Below are 16,870 nucleotides of genomic sequence, written 5' to 3' on the forward strand. Positions count from 1 at the left end.
CTCTAGGCTGTAAGAAACAGTAAGAGGCTGTAGGAAACTGTCAGATACATGACTTTAGAGTCTTTGTGCTTTGAGGAGCTTACAGAATGATTCATAATACAACCAGCTAAAGAGGTTTGTGAAGGTTTCATTTAAAGTTTTTTATTTACTGCTTGTTAACAATATATAAATTGCTTAATGTATATAGTCTGGGCACGGGTGCACTTAAGGAATGTAAGCATTTTAAGAAAATAAAAGTGGTTTCTAAGACACCACAATAAGTAATTATACAAATTATACAGTGCGTTCGGCTCAAGAAAAAAACCCTTTTCAACTGATGGTCCAAGAACCCTTTACATCAAAAATTAGTATACCCATACACTGCATTGAATGGAACTTCTTCATACTCCACCAATCCTGACACCAATATTTGATGGAAAGGCAGTGCATTTCTTAAATTTGTCAACATTTATCAGCTACATTGTTTTTATGCTTGTATGGGCTCTGGAAGGATCAGCTGTGCCCACAGGAAAAGTGGCATGCACCCATGAAAAAACATACATTCAGTATGTCCAACACAAAGAAAGTGAGTGCTGGTGAAACCAAATGTAGCAACAGCAGCTAGCACACAAAGGTGAATATATAACCCTCAAAAGACATGTAAACAAAAAGTGCAGCGCTAAAAATACTAAATTGATAATGAGTGTCCAAATCAGTGCTATAACGAAATATAACTAAACAAGATCAACAGTCACATATCAAACTATAATGAGACTAGTCCATCTGCTAAGGTTACAGTCAAAGAAAATGTGAGTCCTTGAAAAAGCGTGTCATTCAAACGCTATAGTGAATGTGGGGAGAAGATCTTTTTGTGCACTACTTATATAAAAAGTCAAATCAAATAGTGCTCCCCTCCACCGTGCCTATGCACTCACCAGATGTCTGGTGTATATACACCTTGAGTCCTATTAAGCAGGAACTGTTGTTAACGCACCCGGGATCGTTCCCACAGTCAGAACCTGGTGTCCTTAACCCTCTCGTATCCACTGCTATTCAGGGTGAACAGGATAGCTGGCGGATCCACTCAAATCATGCAAAGAGTTCAAAACAGGCTGCATGTAAAATGAGAAAAAATTAGAAAAAAAAACTCACATATGAAGACCGCCTTCCTACAGCATAAGGACACGGCGGCCAAGATGCCAGTGTGTAGGCATCTGATGCATTTCGTGTACACACACGCATTCTCAGGGGAATGCCTATCCTGCTGAATAGGACTCAAGGTGTATATACACCAGACATCTGGTGAGTGCATAGGCACGGTGGAGGGGAGCACTATTTGAGTTGACTTTATATATAAGAAGTGCACTGGTTGCTTTTCATTTAACCTATATAACAAGAAGATCTTCTCCCCATATTCACTATAGCGTTTGAATGACACGCTTCTTAAAGGACTTTCATTTTCTTTGACTGGTCTAGCCTTATTATAGTTTGATATGTGGCTATTGGTCTCGTTTATTTATATTTCGTTATAGCACTGATTTGGACACTCATTATCATTTTAGATTTTTTAGCGCTGCACTTTTTGTTTACATACATACAGATACAGTATGCACACTATTCTAGAATGCCAAGATACTGATACAATAACTTAGGATAGGCATTGAGGTTTATTTACTAAAACTGGAATGCACAAAATCTGGTGCAGCTGTGCCTGTGCATTAGCTTCTAACACTGAGCTGTAACAAAAATGTAACAAAAAAACCTGGAAGCTTTTTGGATGCTATGCAGAACTGTGCCTGATTTTGCACTCTCCAGTTTTAGTAAATCAACCCATTGTGTCTAAAATAAATCAGAAGGTTGGAGCTAGGCTCTCATTTGTTTTCCACAGCCTAATAAATACATTAATATGAAAAGCAGAGTGAAGCAAAAGTGAAGTTTTCTTACCTCCAGAAATGGAAAGCATACAATGGGCTACAAGGACTGCAGGGGCTTGTTGGGGTTGGACTCAAGCTCCGAGGGGTGAGACTGCAAAGTTAAAATGTCACTAGCAGTGAGCAAAGCAATCAGAAGGAAATTAAGTGAATATAATACAAGCATGTTGCACAGATCCTAGCAAAGAGCTCAGGTTTCATTAATTGTCAATAAATACTTCTAAAAAGACCTTTATTAGTAGTAGTCTCTAGTCTCAATAGAGAAGGATACCTTTCACACAGTGGGCACCGCATCCCTTACAGTAGGAGACAATGACCATGGAACATGCTGACGCACATACTGCAAGAACCAGGACACAACTCAGGGAAACACGATTCACTGCCACTACAGATATGATATAGACATGTGAGGGATGGAAGCTCCTGGGTGACAGCTACTTTATCAGAAAGATACTTGTTTTGGTTCCAACAACGTATCTGAACATAGTTGACTGGACAATCCTCCTTATCAACCTACAGAACAGGCAGAGAAAATCCTAAAGTTTCAAAAATACAATCATTTGTTCTAACATCTTTCAAACATTGACTGAAATTTATTTGTAGATACTTCAATATGTTGTGATTTTGGATTAATTCTAATACTCAGAATACACCTAGGACTCTTGCATAGCATAAATTATAATAGGGAATAATCACTCAATGGCATGATAAAAACTTTTTATCTTTTAACTCTAAGGGCCAAAAGCAGAGCTGAACTTGATGTTGAATGACTTATGGGCCAGCCCAATCAGATAGCAGTGGCTGTGATGAAATAAGGGGGCCATGGGCCTTGCGTAGTTGGAGACAGCCAAACTAGGACATTTGTGCAAGTATGCTGTGCATTATGGCAATTGCTCTTGGGGGGCCAGGATGATTTTAATTCTACTTTAAGTGATGACCTTTATTTTTAGTTTTTTTCTCGAGACACCATATTTAATTTCAAATTTGATCTAAGGGCCAAAATCCTGCATACTTACAAAATTGCCAAGTGTACCAGTGACACATTCAGTGATACTAAGGAGCAAGTTTTGTTCTAAATATTTAAGTAGGTCTCTAGAAGCAAACCATCCTTCTAAGAAACATGAGTTAGAACAAAACACAGAGCAATGGTCCCAAGAAACCTTAGCAACAGGTATATGGATGAGAAAACAAATAGATGTGAAGCTTTGGCAGTTACAAAGAATACAAAGTTACATCCGTGCCATACTATTAAAGTAACATTCACTTTGGGCCACCATATTGGCAACCCAGAAGCTTAACAGGTCTTCTGACATAACCGAAAAGGTAATATTTCACCATATTGCAAATAGGCCACATTGTCACCAGTAAGACGGGTCTCTTTATTTTCTGTCTATTTTTCTTACATCTGAATTACCTACTTGTCCACTCTTGTTTGTAAAAATTCATTTTTCTGTGGCCTTTTTGCTACTGTGATCTGCAAACTATGTGACTATCCCTTTTTACCTAGCATAGGATGGCTTGCCTAACCAAAGCAATGCATTTTGGGACTTTATGTTAGGCTTCAAAGGGACCTGTCATGATAGAAAACTTTGAGCTGCCCATCTGTTATCCTTATCCTTCCTTGAAAGCTTGATGAGTTACTGACCTGGAACAAGTATGTTCATATAACTTATCCTGACACTTTATGAGTCGCATGCTTGCTTTGGGTCAGCCATTATATAGTGAAGAAAGGACAAGGATGGTGTCTCCAATGCTTGCAGCTGCAAAGCCAAGTCATCAATGGCAGTTCCCATACTTCCATACTGAAAAGTTCTCTTTAAACACTTCTAGCAGGGCAGAAGCAGCATGGCCTGTGACATACCATATTAAATGAGGCAAGGGGGGTCATCAAGAAATACCACAATCTCACAGTAGAGTTTATTTTAAAAACGTAAGCTAGGAACACAATATGTAGAAACAGAAGTGAAGATTTATGGTTTTTATAAGGTCCCTTTCACATGGAGCGGACTCCGTTTGCTCAGCAGGGAATCTGTCTGCTGATTCCTGCTGAGCAGGTGGATGGCTTGTCCATGTACAACACAGACACAGTCTGCTGTCCTCTATGGGCGGTCGAATGTAAACAGATCGCCTGACTGTCCACACCTGATGGCTATTTGATCCAATCGACAGATGGGAAATTGATCCCCATCCGTCTGGTTTTAGCTCATAGGATCGGATGTCGGTGGATGTCAATGGACACATGTCCGTTGACACCCATAGCTTCGCAGAGGGCAATGGATGGTCTGATCGGGTCTGCCTAAGAAATTGACAGGTGGACCCAATCGGTCCACCCATACAAAATAGGCCTAAGACTAGCCTAATAATTGTGTCTATTGTTGTGTTAATCTCATAACTAGAAAAAAGTTCTATGAAAAGTTTGATAAAGAAGATGAAAACAGAGGGTTCTGTCTGGTGCAACCTGTTGCTCAGATAGAAAAAAGGACAACAGTGGATAAAAGACTGAAAAATGGCAAATTAGGATGAACTTGTATGCTCATAACTTGACAAAAACAAAGACATGGGTGTGATTAATGTATCGAGACCACATGAGATGACAACAACTTTGACCTAATTTCTTTTACAGACATCCTCCCAGAGATATAATTGGTCCCCCATAAGTATAACTATAAATGATGAAACACTGGGAAACATAACAATACAATCATTTCATAATCTTTGGGAATCTCTATTTATCAACAGGTACAGCAAAATAAATAATCCCTAAAACAACAAAATTCTATTTGTTTTCTTTAAAAACTTTTATGCTGGCTCACACAAGATGCAGTCCAGTGCTTTTTTATTTTGCATCAAAACCACATATACAGTATTTAACATGGATTGCAAAGGCCCTAGTTCACACCACTGCAGTGCATTCCAGTCCAGTGCAGTCAACAAAAGTAGAACATGTTGCATTTTTTCTGAATGGAACGTGGCAAATCTTATTAAAAATGCACATTTTCAACTGTCCTCAATTGAGAGGACGAAAAAAAAAATAGGGGGAAAAAAGCACTGCAACGCATCAAAAAATGCATGAAAAAGGCATATGCAGAAATGCATTTGGAATGCAGAAATTGTGGAGTGAACCGTTCCTAAAAAAAAAAAAAAAAAAAAAAACACAGACAAAACTTTATTAGTTCCGAACAGTGTGCGTAGGAGTTAGAACCCCCGTTTGCTATGCATTTGGGGGGAGGGGTTAACAAGACAGGTGAGCAAAATCTCTCCAACAGGAGCAGAAAAACATTTTGTTTTAAAGCGGACTATGGAAGGGTTGTAACTTCTGGCAGCTTTGTATTGCCATCTTAGCCCCCACTGGGGAGATTCTCATCACTTCCTGTATGGTCACTAGACAGGAAGTGAGGTTAGCCCTTCCCAATTCTAACCTAAGCCAAACAAATTTTCTTGGCTGGAGTTTGGATTGAAAGTGACCATGTCAACACAAAAACCTGGGAAAAGGAAAGGCGCACAGTTACTTTTTGTAAAGGCCAGTCCATTGCTCAGTCTTCTGCAAGTATCACACTTTTGAGTGTGTAGATACCCTGCTCCCCCACCACTTGCTGTGGTTTCTCCTGCTGGCCTGTACTTCCCTATCAGACATATGAGCCAGAAGAAATAACCACAGCAAGCCTCGGGGGAAACCGATATTCCACCCACCTAATCAGTTGACAATCGGTTGACCTTGCAGAGGACAGTCAATAGTGAAGTGGCCGCTTTTAAACAAATGAGCCACTGGACAGATAAGCATATATTCTTTTTGCTGGTATGCTTTTACATTTGGGTGAACATGCGTCTCTTTAGGTATGGCCTAGAAGTTCTAGCGATTACAGGACACCAAATCATGTAAATGACGACTTGGCTACAACAAAAAAAAAAAAGTTTGAGAGAGTCAGCAATTCACAAAAATTGTTGAACCTCTATGACACCAAATTTGTGTACAAGACTGATTGCAAATAGGGGTACCACCACAAAATAAAAGGTAGATAGGATTAATCAGGCTTACAGATATGAGAATTATTTTTTTGGAAAGTTTACCAGGGTGGGAATATTAATTGGGTAAAACAAAAAGTAAAATGAAAACTATACAGTACAGTTATATTATTAACCCTGAAGAGACATTTATTTTACATAGGTGGCAGTTCTATATTTAATTTCTAAAACTATTTTGAGATGTATTACGGTACATCAACAAATAGAATTTTATTCTAAATGTTCATATGTGTGTTTACGGCCTTAAAAACATGAAAGGTACAACAAATTCATGATCATCTGCAGACAAGGATTATGACGAATAGACCTACTTGCTCCTGATACAGCAGACAGGTGGACATACAATACACTGATCACATATGAACACACTTAGACAAATGAAATATTATGCACAGAGCTTTCTGCCGGTACAGAAAATAAGACATAAGCACAGACAAAGATACAAATACACATCACTACGACAAACAAGGACACGCAATGTTACACGCAGACTGTGGATTTGTAAACAAACAATATATTAATGCATATCCCTTAAAATGCCCATCGTTGCTTACGCTGACACATTAAAAATTGATTAAGGCCAATACATTTTCATGAAAAGCCTTTCAGTGATGCTTTAACGTGTGGTGGTGCTGCTCATTATTCCGGAGACACACACAGGCCTTATCTGAAAGGCAGTGCTGGGACAAACACTGAAGGGGGAGGGGGTGGAGAAGGTGGAGAGTGGAATATACACAACACATCACGGCCTACAATCACCTTTTCATCTGCAATTAAATGGCCAAGACCCTGAGACCCCCTAGTCTAGCAGCAGGCAGACCCCTTGCACAGAAACGAACCCGTGAATGGGCTCAGCACCCTCTGCATGGGAAAGACCACTGCAGCAGACGTAAAAGGCATGCAGGTCTCCTGAGCTGTCATTATGAACACAGGCTACACGGCTATTGGTCGTACAAAAGCTAATGACATGCAGAAAGCATCAAAATATTTAAGAGAGACAATACTTACTCCAAGGTCAAGCCTGGAATTCGCAGCCTTTCCCGCTGGGCTTTCATGACTGTTCTATTCTATCACAATCTACTGAGAGCATGACACACATCCAATGGCAGCATCCTGGCGCTGACAGAGAGCCAAAATGAGCCACTATAAAGGAATGGACTAACACTCTCCGAGGGGTGTGGGGGGGAGGGGGGATTCTGCAAGTTTGGGTCCTTCCACCTCTAGCTGTAATAAAAAAAAAGATGTCAGCTGCTATATTCAGGTTAAAAGAATGAATGCAGCACTGATTTGTGCAAAGCAATATGCACTCTAACAGAATTGCAAATGAGGATCGGAGCAGTGCATATTAAGCGGCTCTCGGTTTCTCTGCCAGGCTTTTCCTTTCCTCTGCTCTGTCAAATGAAGTCTCCTCTAAAGACTGACAACACACAGGGAAAAAAAACCCTGCAATGCACATTAAAAGCTGTTCACCTCATAACACGTAATCATTAACCCTCCCCTGGCTTGTAAGGATGAGATTGTCCAAGGCAAAGGAGATGTAAACAAACTTGATTTCTTAATATATGTGAAATCTGATCAGAATCTATTTTGACAATTAATATACTGTGATATAATCATGATGACCTCCAGGCAAATGAAAAAAATTATAATTCTGTCATATATAATTGGTGAAATAATTGCTAAATTTTTTATTGAAGGAAACCAGTACTGCCGAAAACATGGAGGCTGCCAATGGCTTCCCTTTTTTGAAAATACACATTTTTTGGTTGTCATGTTAATTTATTGGTTCTTCTACTTTGTGAATTCCTATCCTGAAACAAGTATGCAAATCAGAAGCTCTGAATGGAAAGAGAAGTTTGAATTTCTAAAAAAGACAAACATCCGTACTCACCTAGATGGATGCAGCATTGATTTGATGCTGCAACTTTAGAAGTACCTGAAATAAAGAAATAATAAATAAATCTGTTCTCTGCCACCTCTAAACGGAGAGGTGAGCGATCAAACACCACTGATTGCTCTTTTCCCCCCTCTGCTCTGAGTAGAGTGGTGACTGTCAGTCACAAGCTCTCTGCTCTGCATCTCCAGCTGAGAGGTTGAGCCAGCTGCTGGTCCAGGCTTCCGAGTGGATCCCGACTGTAAAGTCAAGATTGATCCACTGCCTGGACCGGCTGAGTGATGTCAGCGGACAGTAGACTTTATTCTGTTAGCTGAAAATGGGTCACAGGAGTGCAGAACGAACTGCACTCCTGTGATCCATACCTTGATAGCAGGAAATTGTGCTTCAAGTTTGAAAATGACTTGCTAAGCTTTTTCTAGACTTGCCAAACCTCACAAATTTGTTGCACAATTGCAGCAAGTCGACATTGCATGACTCCAGATCAACTTTCTTTGCAAACATTCTGCAAGTCTGCTGCAAGTTCTGGTTCAGTTATGTTGTGCAATAGTCATCCCACCACAGAGGTCACTGTGGCTGAATTTTCATGCTGTAGACTTGCACAGCCCTTGCTGCAGACTCACCATTGCAACTTTGCGCTTGCTAGAGACTTGCCACGTGAATTTGCTACAGATTAGAAAAGTGTCAACTAGAACTTGTGCTTCAAGCGCTCTGCAAGTGTACACCTTGCCAGTGAAAATGTGCAGCAAGTTATCAATACAGGAAAAGTCCACCTGCTCCTCTTAATACATTTCACTCCATCTGGAGCTTTATTATAGAGACCATGTTCCCAATGGAGTGAAACAAGTAGGAGGAGCAGATGGACTTCTCCAATATTGGATGATATTAATAAATGTACTCTGGATTATTGGAAGTTGAGCAGCTCTATCCTTGTTTTCCAGTGCTAATATTTCATAAATAGCAGCCTCAAAGTTTCTCTCAGTACAGTTTCCCTTAAACCAAGTGTAAAATAAATGCCTTCCTTCGCTATAAGAAATTACCAACCTCCCCTATACAACAGCAGAGACCTCAATGCAAAGAGTGAGTGAAATGCTGAAGTACGACAGCAATGGTAAAGCTGGGCAATTGTCACAAAATCATCACTGCAGCTGAAACAGAGTTACTGTATATTGCATGCATGGGAAGTGTTTGGCAAAGGGGTTTAGGGTCTACTTAACTTGGCATTCTCTGAATTAATTGATGCTACAATTAACATTTAGAAAATGTGAATTTTACATTGTAGAACAAAGCAGCAAAATTTTGTAGACACTGACAAAAACCACAAGCAGACTTTTTCATGAACAGAAAACTTTCCCCTGCAAATGTTACTGTTATTGTAAGAAATGGACAGCAAACTGGATGAAAGAATTTTATTATTATTATCATGGGGACTAGTTTTTCATGGCCTCTTAAGTCTTTCATTACCTATAGAGCAATGGGAACTGGCTGCAGCTCCCAACTACTGGGCCCTGGTTTCCTGACTCCTCTGACAGCTAGACTTTAGCTACTGGAGCAGCTTTGGGGTGCAGCTCAGCATGAGTGCATTGTCTTGCACTGCTACCAGCTACTGAAGATAGGGTGGAGATGCAGGAGTCCTTCTGGCCAACTCTGGGTGCCCTGAGTGCTTGACAGTCCCAGCAAAGTGATGCACACCAAGCTCCACCTTCCCTACTAATACAGAGATGGGTAGAGGAAGCTAGGCAACAGAGCAGATCTGTGTGTCATGGACAATCTCATTGTAAATGCTGCCAATGCCAGTCTGTGTAAGCCCAAGCCTGCGGCACTGCGGTAGGCAGGAGTCCTGTCTAGTGCTGGAGGTTGGAGAGAAGCTTGTGATTCAGGACAGAGCTTTAACGAAAATTCATAAAGCTTCCTGAGGCCACCAGGTTTGGCTGCACTGCAGAGCACATGGTAGGTTTTGCTAGCTGCAGTGAATTGATGCAGGACTTTGGGACCTAGCACATTTTTTTTTCTCCTTTTATAGTCTTATTTTTAATACATAGTAGGTTTGCCGGGTAGCATGCAATCTACTGCAGTACTAGGGTGGCCAACTCGGGGTATGCACTCACTTTCACAGTCTTCTGCTGGGCTCTTCTTATCTATTGCTGAAAATGCTTACTGCCGTTATCCTGAAAACTTTTCTCTGCTGTCTACCAGGCTGAGTGCTGTCCCAGTGACCTCTCTCTTTGATAGCAAGCTTGAAATTGCTTGTTGCAAGTTTGTATCCATTCTGATTGGTGTGTGATGAATCCCTGTGCAGAAATGTCTGCTCCAGGGAGTTAGGCTCCGTTCACATACTGGCATATCGGATTGCGACCAATTAATGTTGGGGAGACATTAAAACAAGAATTCAGCTGCTTGCTGTGGGACAGAACTGCAATTGTGTGCTCTTTTTCTTCTGCTCAGTTTTAATAAATCAGCCCTATAGTTGTCTATGGTGATTGAAGGAGTGTGCTACTCCTTTTTGTATAATATAATGGCTAACTGTCTAACTACGTAGCATATAGTTAGCACATAATATTTATTATACAAAATGGAGTAGTACACTCCTTCAGTGATAACTTATGAATTTAAAGCCTATTTACAAGCCAAACTTTTTTATAAAGTATCAAGGTTTGGAATGGGCATTGGCAAAAAATGCCATCAAGATCTTCTCATCAAGCCGGCCACATTGGGGCATGGAAGGTTTTGAAGAATTTACAGGGCCCTGGTTTTTCTAAGGTTGAAAACTACTGTTCTAAAGAACTATTTGTCAATATTTGACTCATTTCATTTATGGCCTTTGCACATTATCCACCGCAGCTCAAAATTTTTAGTAAGTTATAATTTAGTAAGGATGGCAATGATGATTTTTGGGTGTCTATAGCTTCAGTAAAATGCTCAGAGCACACCCCATTTTGGTGTCCATATGCAGTCAAAAATGCCTCATCTTTACTATCTAGTAGCATTTAAAGCTAAAGGGTCAGGTTTTTTTAAAAATAACAAACATGTTACACTCACTTGCTCTGTGCAATGATATTGCACAGAGCAGCCCAGAACCTCCACTTTTGGGGTGCCTTGCTGGCGCTCTAGGCTCCACCTCTCTTGGTGCACAATCTTAGGAAGCCACCTGCTGTGGTGGCGCACATTGCTTCTGAGCTAGGCTGTGTGCATCTATTGAGACAAACAGCGCAGCTCAGCCCCAACACGCAACCCCTACTTACAGGATCTGATTGACAGCAGCAGGAGCCTTTAGCTCCAGCTGCCTCAGCAAAGCCTGTGAGAACAGGGAGAGAGTTGCTACAGACTGGCACAGTGCTGGATCGAATGAGGACTTGGGTAAATGTTTAGGGGGTGAGGGGGGCGATAATATTACTGGCACATTTTATTACCTTAATGCAGGAAATGCATTAAGGAAAAACATTTACCTTTAGAACCACTTTAAAAGTTAAAGGCTTAGCTCACATTCTCCTGAAAATAATCTACACAGTCAAGTGGACCCTGTAGATATTAAAAATCTGTGCAGCTTTGTAAAATGATCATTACTTTTATTGTTTTACCTGTGGGCTATTTGCATCCCCTCAGAAGTGTGGTTAAAAAAACTCCTGGTTTGTAACCTCCTTGTCCTGACCTATTGCTAGGATGTAGAAACTGCTGGATGCTCACTCCCAGCTTTGCAGGAGTGAAAACCAATATATTCAAGTCCTGGCAACTAGACAAGACGTGAGAGTTGCTAACTAGAAGTTTTCTAGCCGGGCGTATCAGGGTACCCAAATGGCCTACAGGCAAAACAAAAAAACTTCAACAAAATGGTGAATTAAAGTGAAAAAAAAAAAAAAGGGAGTAAAAGATGGATTCAGCACCTGTTCTCCACCTGTAGAGAACTTCTCTGATGCGTTTCGTACCTTTTGGGGTTTAATCGTAGAGAAAATAGGTAATGATTATTTTACAAAGCTGCACAGATATTTAATATCTATTGGGGTCCCTTGACTGCATAGGAAATTCTCTGGAAAAAAGTGAACTTAGCCTTTATAAGTTAAGTGGATCCTTTCTTACCTGAGTGACTAAAGGTCCCTGCATCCTCCCACACACACAGGCAATATTAAACAGCAATTAATGTTTTCATCTTTTTGCTGATCACTTTCTGTATCCTCCTGTGACCTAGAATCAGCCACAATAAAGTACGCTATCAGCTAATGTCACAGAGCCAATCCAAGCTTTGGAAGGATCCTGACAGTTGGGATCTACCCAGATGCTTGGCTGGCAGCTAGCTCAGCTTCTGCCTGAGCTTTCTGCTCCCTCTCCTGCCTGGCACACCAGTGCAAGGGCAGAGCAAAGTATGATGACCTACTCACTGCTCTCTGCTTAGAGCTGACGGAGACCCGAGCAATCAGCAGTCATGTGATCGGTCAGTTTTCAGCCTTCGAGTTGGTGGGGGACAGCCGCAGCATCACACCAATTCTACAGCATGGAGGTAACTATGGAGGTATGTTGATCACAACGGGACAACACTAGATCCACTGGGAAGATAAGTATTTGAAACAAGGACAATATTGCATACCAGTTAAGCAGTTAATAAAAAAAATGAGAAATTTAGATTCTTCTTGGTACAAAGTCCAGTTGAAAGTGAACCTGTGCCCAGAATATACACACTAAAGAATTTACATATTTTGAACAAGCAGTAAAGGCACTTTAAAACAAACCCTTATTCACGGCTTCAAACTATAGGCATTTTGGAGAAACTAATCTTTAGAATTCACAACAAAAGGAATGAAATCTTACCTCTTTACCTTATACTTTGTATGACAGCAGAATTTTTGTAGCTTATTAGTCCTCTAATGTAAAGATGTCCCTATGGGTGTTCTTACACTGGCATCTAAACTGTACCCGAGCATGGTTCACCCCCTTGGTCTAGTTCGTTTTTATAGTGTGATTGCTCCAAACTGTGACTGGGAACAGTTAAGCTTACTGTGCCCAAGACTGCCTGGAAGAGGTGGTCCCAGGCACAGTTAATTTGTGATCCAGTAGAGTTCACTTCAGCATGAGCGCAAACAATAGCTGAGCACAGAACTCTACATAAACCATCAAAAGTGATAATATATGCGTACCCCAGAACATTTCCTTATAGCATAGTATGAGCGTAGGCCAGCAGGGGAGTGTGGACAATTGAACTACTTGGTTTAACCCATCCTTTTAAAATATTAGACCTGTGGATTCCTACACTGCAACCTATACCAAACAGGCAGACATTGCAAAAATTTACTTTTGTACTTACAGAAAAATCTATTTCTCTGAGTTTGACGGACACAGTGCTCCATAAATCATAGCTAGTGGGTTATATTGCCTCCTCCAGGAGTAGGACTAGGCAGAACAAAAAACACCTGGCTACACCCATGGGCCGTCCTCAGCTGGCATATAACCCCCCTCTCTGCTCTATGTAATCAGTTCAGTAGCAAGCAGTATTAGAAGTATCAGAACTCCATAGAGAAGTGGGTGCTGTGTCAGTTGATGAACTCAGAGAAATGGATTTTACGGCAAGTACAAAAATCCAGTTTTCTCGATCGTTCATTGACGGACACAGCGCTCCATAAATCATAACTACTGGGACGTTTAAAAGCAGTGCCAGAAGGAAAATGAGGGGTCGGTAAAATTACCCAAAGCTAAACATAAGTGCCCTTAACAAGGGCACAGGAGCCTTAACCGGGTCACAGAAGCCCTATCTGAAAAAATAAAACTTTAACCACTTCCCACCCGCCCTATAGGCAATTGACGGCGGGAAGGTGGTTACATTATCCTGACACGTTGTCATTTGACGGCGTGCAGAATATTGCGCTTTGCGTGCCCCGCAGCGGTGATCGGTGCTGCGGTGTGTCACTCTGACGTAGGTTCTTTACTATGTGACATAGTAAATAGGAAAGAGCCGATCGGCTTTCCTCAGTTCGTGCCTGACAGGCACGAATAGAGGAGAGCCGATCTGCGGCTGTCCTGACAGGGGGGGGGGTCTGTGCTGCTTGATTACCCGCACAGACCCTTGGGGGGGGGTGCCACTAGAGCCACCAGAGATGCCCACCCATGGCCCCCAGGGATGCCCACCATGGCCACCAGGGATGGCAATCATGGCTGAGGGAGCCTGCCAGTGCCCTCCCCATAAGTGCTGCCCACCATTGCCATATATCAGTGCCACCCATCATTGACGTCTATCAGTGCCACCCACCAGTGCCCATTATTGCTCCCCAGTGCCAGCCATCAGTGCCGCCTATCAGTGCCCATCAGTGCCGCCTATCAGTGGCCACAAATGCTGCATATCAGTGCTACCTATCAGTGCCACATATCAGTGCCCATCAGTACTGCATATCAATGCCGCCTATCAGTGCCCATCAGTGCCACCCCATCAGTTCCTCCTCATCAGTGCCTGTCAGTGCGGCCTCATCAGTGCTCATCAGTGCAGGAAAAAACGTATTTACAAAATTTTATAACAAACAAAAAACCTTTTTTTTCCAAACTTTTCGGTCTTTTTTATTTGTGTAGCAAAAAAGAAAAAACCTTGCGCAAATCAAATACCACCAAAAGAAAGATCTATTTGTGGGAAAATAAATACATAAATTTGGTTTAGGTACAGTGTTGCATGACCGCGCAATTGTCATTCAAAATGCAACAGCGCTAAAAGCTAAAGATTAGCCTGGGCAGGAATGGGGTGTAACTGCCCTGTATTGAAGTGGTTAAAGAAAAACACCCCTCAAGAGGGAACAGCCTCTCTTAAACAGCAGAATTGCAGCCAAAAGAAGCATTCACAGACGCCAAAGTATCCACCTTATAGAATTTTGTGAAGGTATGCACCAACAACAAAGTTGCCACCTAGCAAACTTGAAATATTAATGCCTGATGACAAAAGACCCAAGAAGCACTATGCGCCCAAGTAGAATGCGCCGTGAAAGGGAAAGGTGGAACCTGACCTTTAATGGAATAGGCCTGAGTCACCGTTTGTCTGATCCCTCTGGAGATGGCAGCCGAAGAAGCGGGCGACCCTTTTCTTGAGCCGTCCGTAACCACAAAAAGGGAGTCTGACCTCCGAAAAGGACTCAGTAGCTGCCAGATACAGCCGAATTGCACAAACCACATCCAAGGTACGCAAAGCAAATTCCTTGGGATGAGCCGGCTTGGGAGACAAGGAAGACGACACAATGTTATCATTCAAATGGAGGTCAGAGACAACTTTGGGCAGGAATGATGGACAGGGACGAAGAACCACTTTATCCCTATGAACCACTAAATAGGGACTGTGACAGGATAATGCAGCCAATTCCGATACCCTGCGGGCCGAGGTAATAGCCACCAAGAATGTCACCTTCTGGAATAATGTAGGCGAGGGAATCTCCCGAATCTTCTCAAATGGAGGTTTCTGGAGAAAAAAAAAAGTACTAAATTTAAATCCCATGGTGGCAAAAGGGACCGTACAGATGGAGCCACATGTCGAACCCCCTGAATGAAGGTACGAACTATAGAGTGCGTGGCTAGGGGTCGCTGATTGCCAAGGCAGACACCTGGCTAATGATGGTACTCAAGGCCAACTTCTGATCAACGCCCTGTTGAAGAAAGTTTAAGATCCGAGTCACAGAAAAGGATCGAGGATGTGCGCCAATCGACTCACACCAAGAAATGTACGCTTTTCACTTATAATGGTATATCTTGCTGGAAGAAGACTTCCTTGCCTTCACCATAGTAGGGATCACTGATCCAGACAGGCCTCTATCTCTCAGTACCTGGTTTTCAATAGCTAAGCTATTAAAACCAGCTACTGTAAAGCAGGATGGTAGATCAGCCCTTGGAACAACTGGCCTTCTCTGAGAGGAAGCCCCCAATGGACGTTTAAATGATGATTTAAAGATACTCGCTTTTAAATGATGATTGGAAGATCCTTGCAGGAACTGCAGAAGAAGCCTTAGCCGAGGATGATACTGGCCTTACGGTGGCCCTTGGACGCCTGCGGTGTCTGTCAGAGGACCCCATGACCTTGTCAGGAACTTCGGTATCCTCCTGTGGAGCCGAACCTGCTAAAGGAGCTGCATGTAGGACTATGCAAACAGAACTAAATTGAAGGTGGATACCACCAGATTCAGAACCTGTATGCAAATAGGGAGAGGGAACCATCTGTGTGACAGCAGCTGGTGAATCACAGCCTGTGGTTCCTGAAATTTGTCCAGAGGATGGACCACCCTGGTCAGAATTAAAATCAGACCTAGGTAAATGAATTCCCTGGCCAGAGATAGGGGGACCTTAGGTAGTTTGGGCATCACCTGAACCTTTGCAGGAATTAAATCTGCACAAAGAGACTCAGGACCTAAAAAACATGAAAAGGACAAGCTTTGTCCCCCTTTCCTACAGATCTCCTTGACGCTCACCAAAGTCGTCCATGGGGCTGGAAATCAGCGAAAATGTCTCCTCACCCAAAAAATGGGTGAGGGCAGACCTTCATGCTGAAGGAGTCTTGTCTGCTGGTCTGGGAAAGCTAGCTCTAGGCTTACCAGACCAAGGTTGCTTGGAACCTCCCGTGGAAGATTTAAAAGATCTATTTTCCTTAGTCTCTGTCCCAGAAGCATGAAATAGTTTTCTATGGGCTGAGAAGTTCCTTCTCTTTCCTTGACTGTGGCAGGAAGGTACTCTTCCCCCCCCCCCCCCCGTGATGCCCTTAATGCTGTCATCCAGGGTAGCCCCAAACAAGCGATCAACTTGAAAGGGCAGATCAATAAGAGCTTTCTTAGAGGCTTGGTCTGCGGACCAACTCTTAAGCCACAGCACGTGCTTAATCACCACCGCTGAAACAGAAGGTTTGGACAGCACAGGAGCGGTCTCCAAAGCTGCATCACAAACACTGCAGCCCATGGAACAACTGGTCCCCTACATCAACAAAAGCAGCGGGGACCTGCTCACTCTCTTGGCCCTGGCGTAAAACCTTGGCCTATTTAGTTAGGGTCTGAGACACCAGGGCTGAGGCAAAGACTCGCCACAATCCCGAACCAGCCATAGA

The 16,870-nt window shown here is 42.4% G+C and overlaps 1 protein-coding gene across 5 annotated transcripts in view; it reads right to left on the reverse strand.

Moving 5' to 3' along the window:
• The window catches only part of MAST4 (microtubule associated serine/threonine kinase family member 4), a 933,584-nt gene that overhangs the window by 342,582 nt on the left and 574,132 nt on the right, over nt 1–16,870 (reverse strand). The window contains exons 1-2 of one of the 5 annotated variants that reach the window (XM_082272237.1): nt 6,942–7,256; nt 1,924–2,004 (exon numbers count right to left, since the gene is read on the reverse strand). The exons of the other annotated variants lie outside the window; for them this stretch is intronic. Of the exons in view, the coding sequence (XP_082128363.1) occupies nt 1,924–2,004; nt 6,942–6,988 (128 nt within the window). The 5' untranslated portion in view covers nt 6,989–7,256. Of the gene's footprint in view, nt 1–1,923; nt 2,005–6,941; nt 7,257–16,870 lie in introns of those variants that run through there. 5 annotated transcript variants of the gene reach the window in all.

The sequence above is a fragment of the Pelophylax lessonae genome, assembly GCF_965119305.1.
Source record: "Pelophylax lessonae genome assembly, chromosome: 1".
Lineage (NCBI taxonomy): Eukaryota > Metazoa > Chordata > Amphibia > Anura > Ranidae > Pelophylax > Pelophylax lessonae.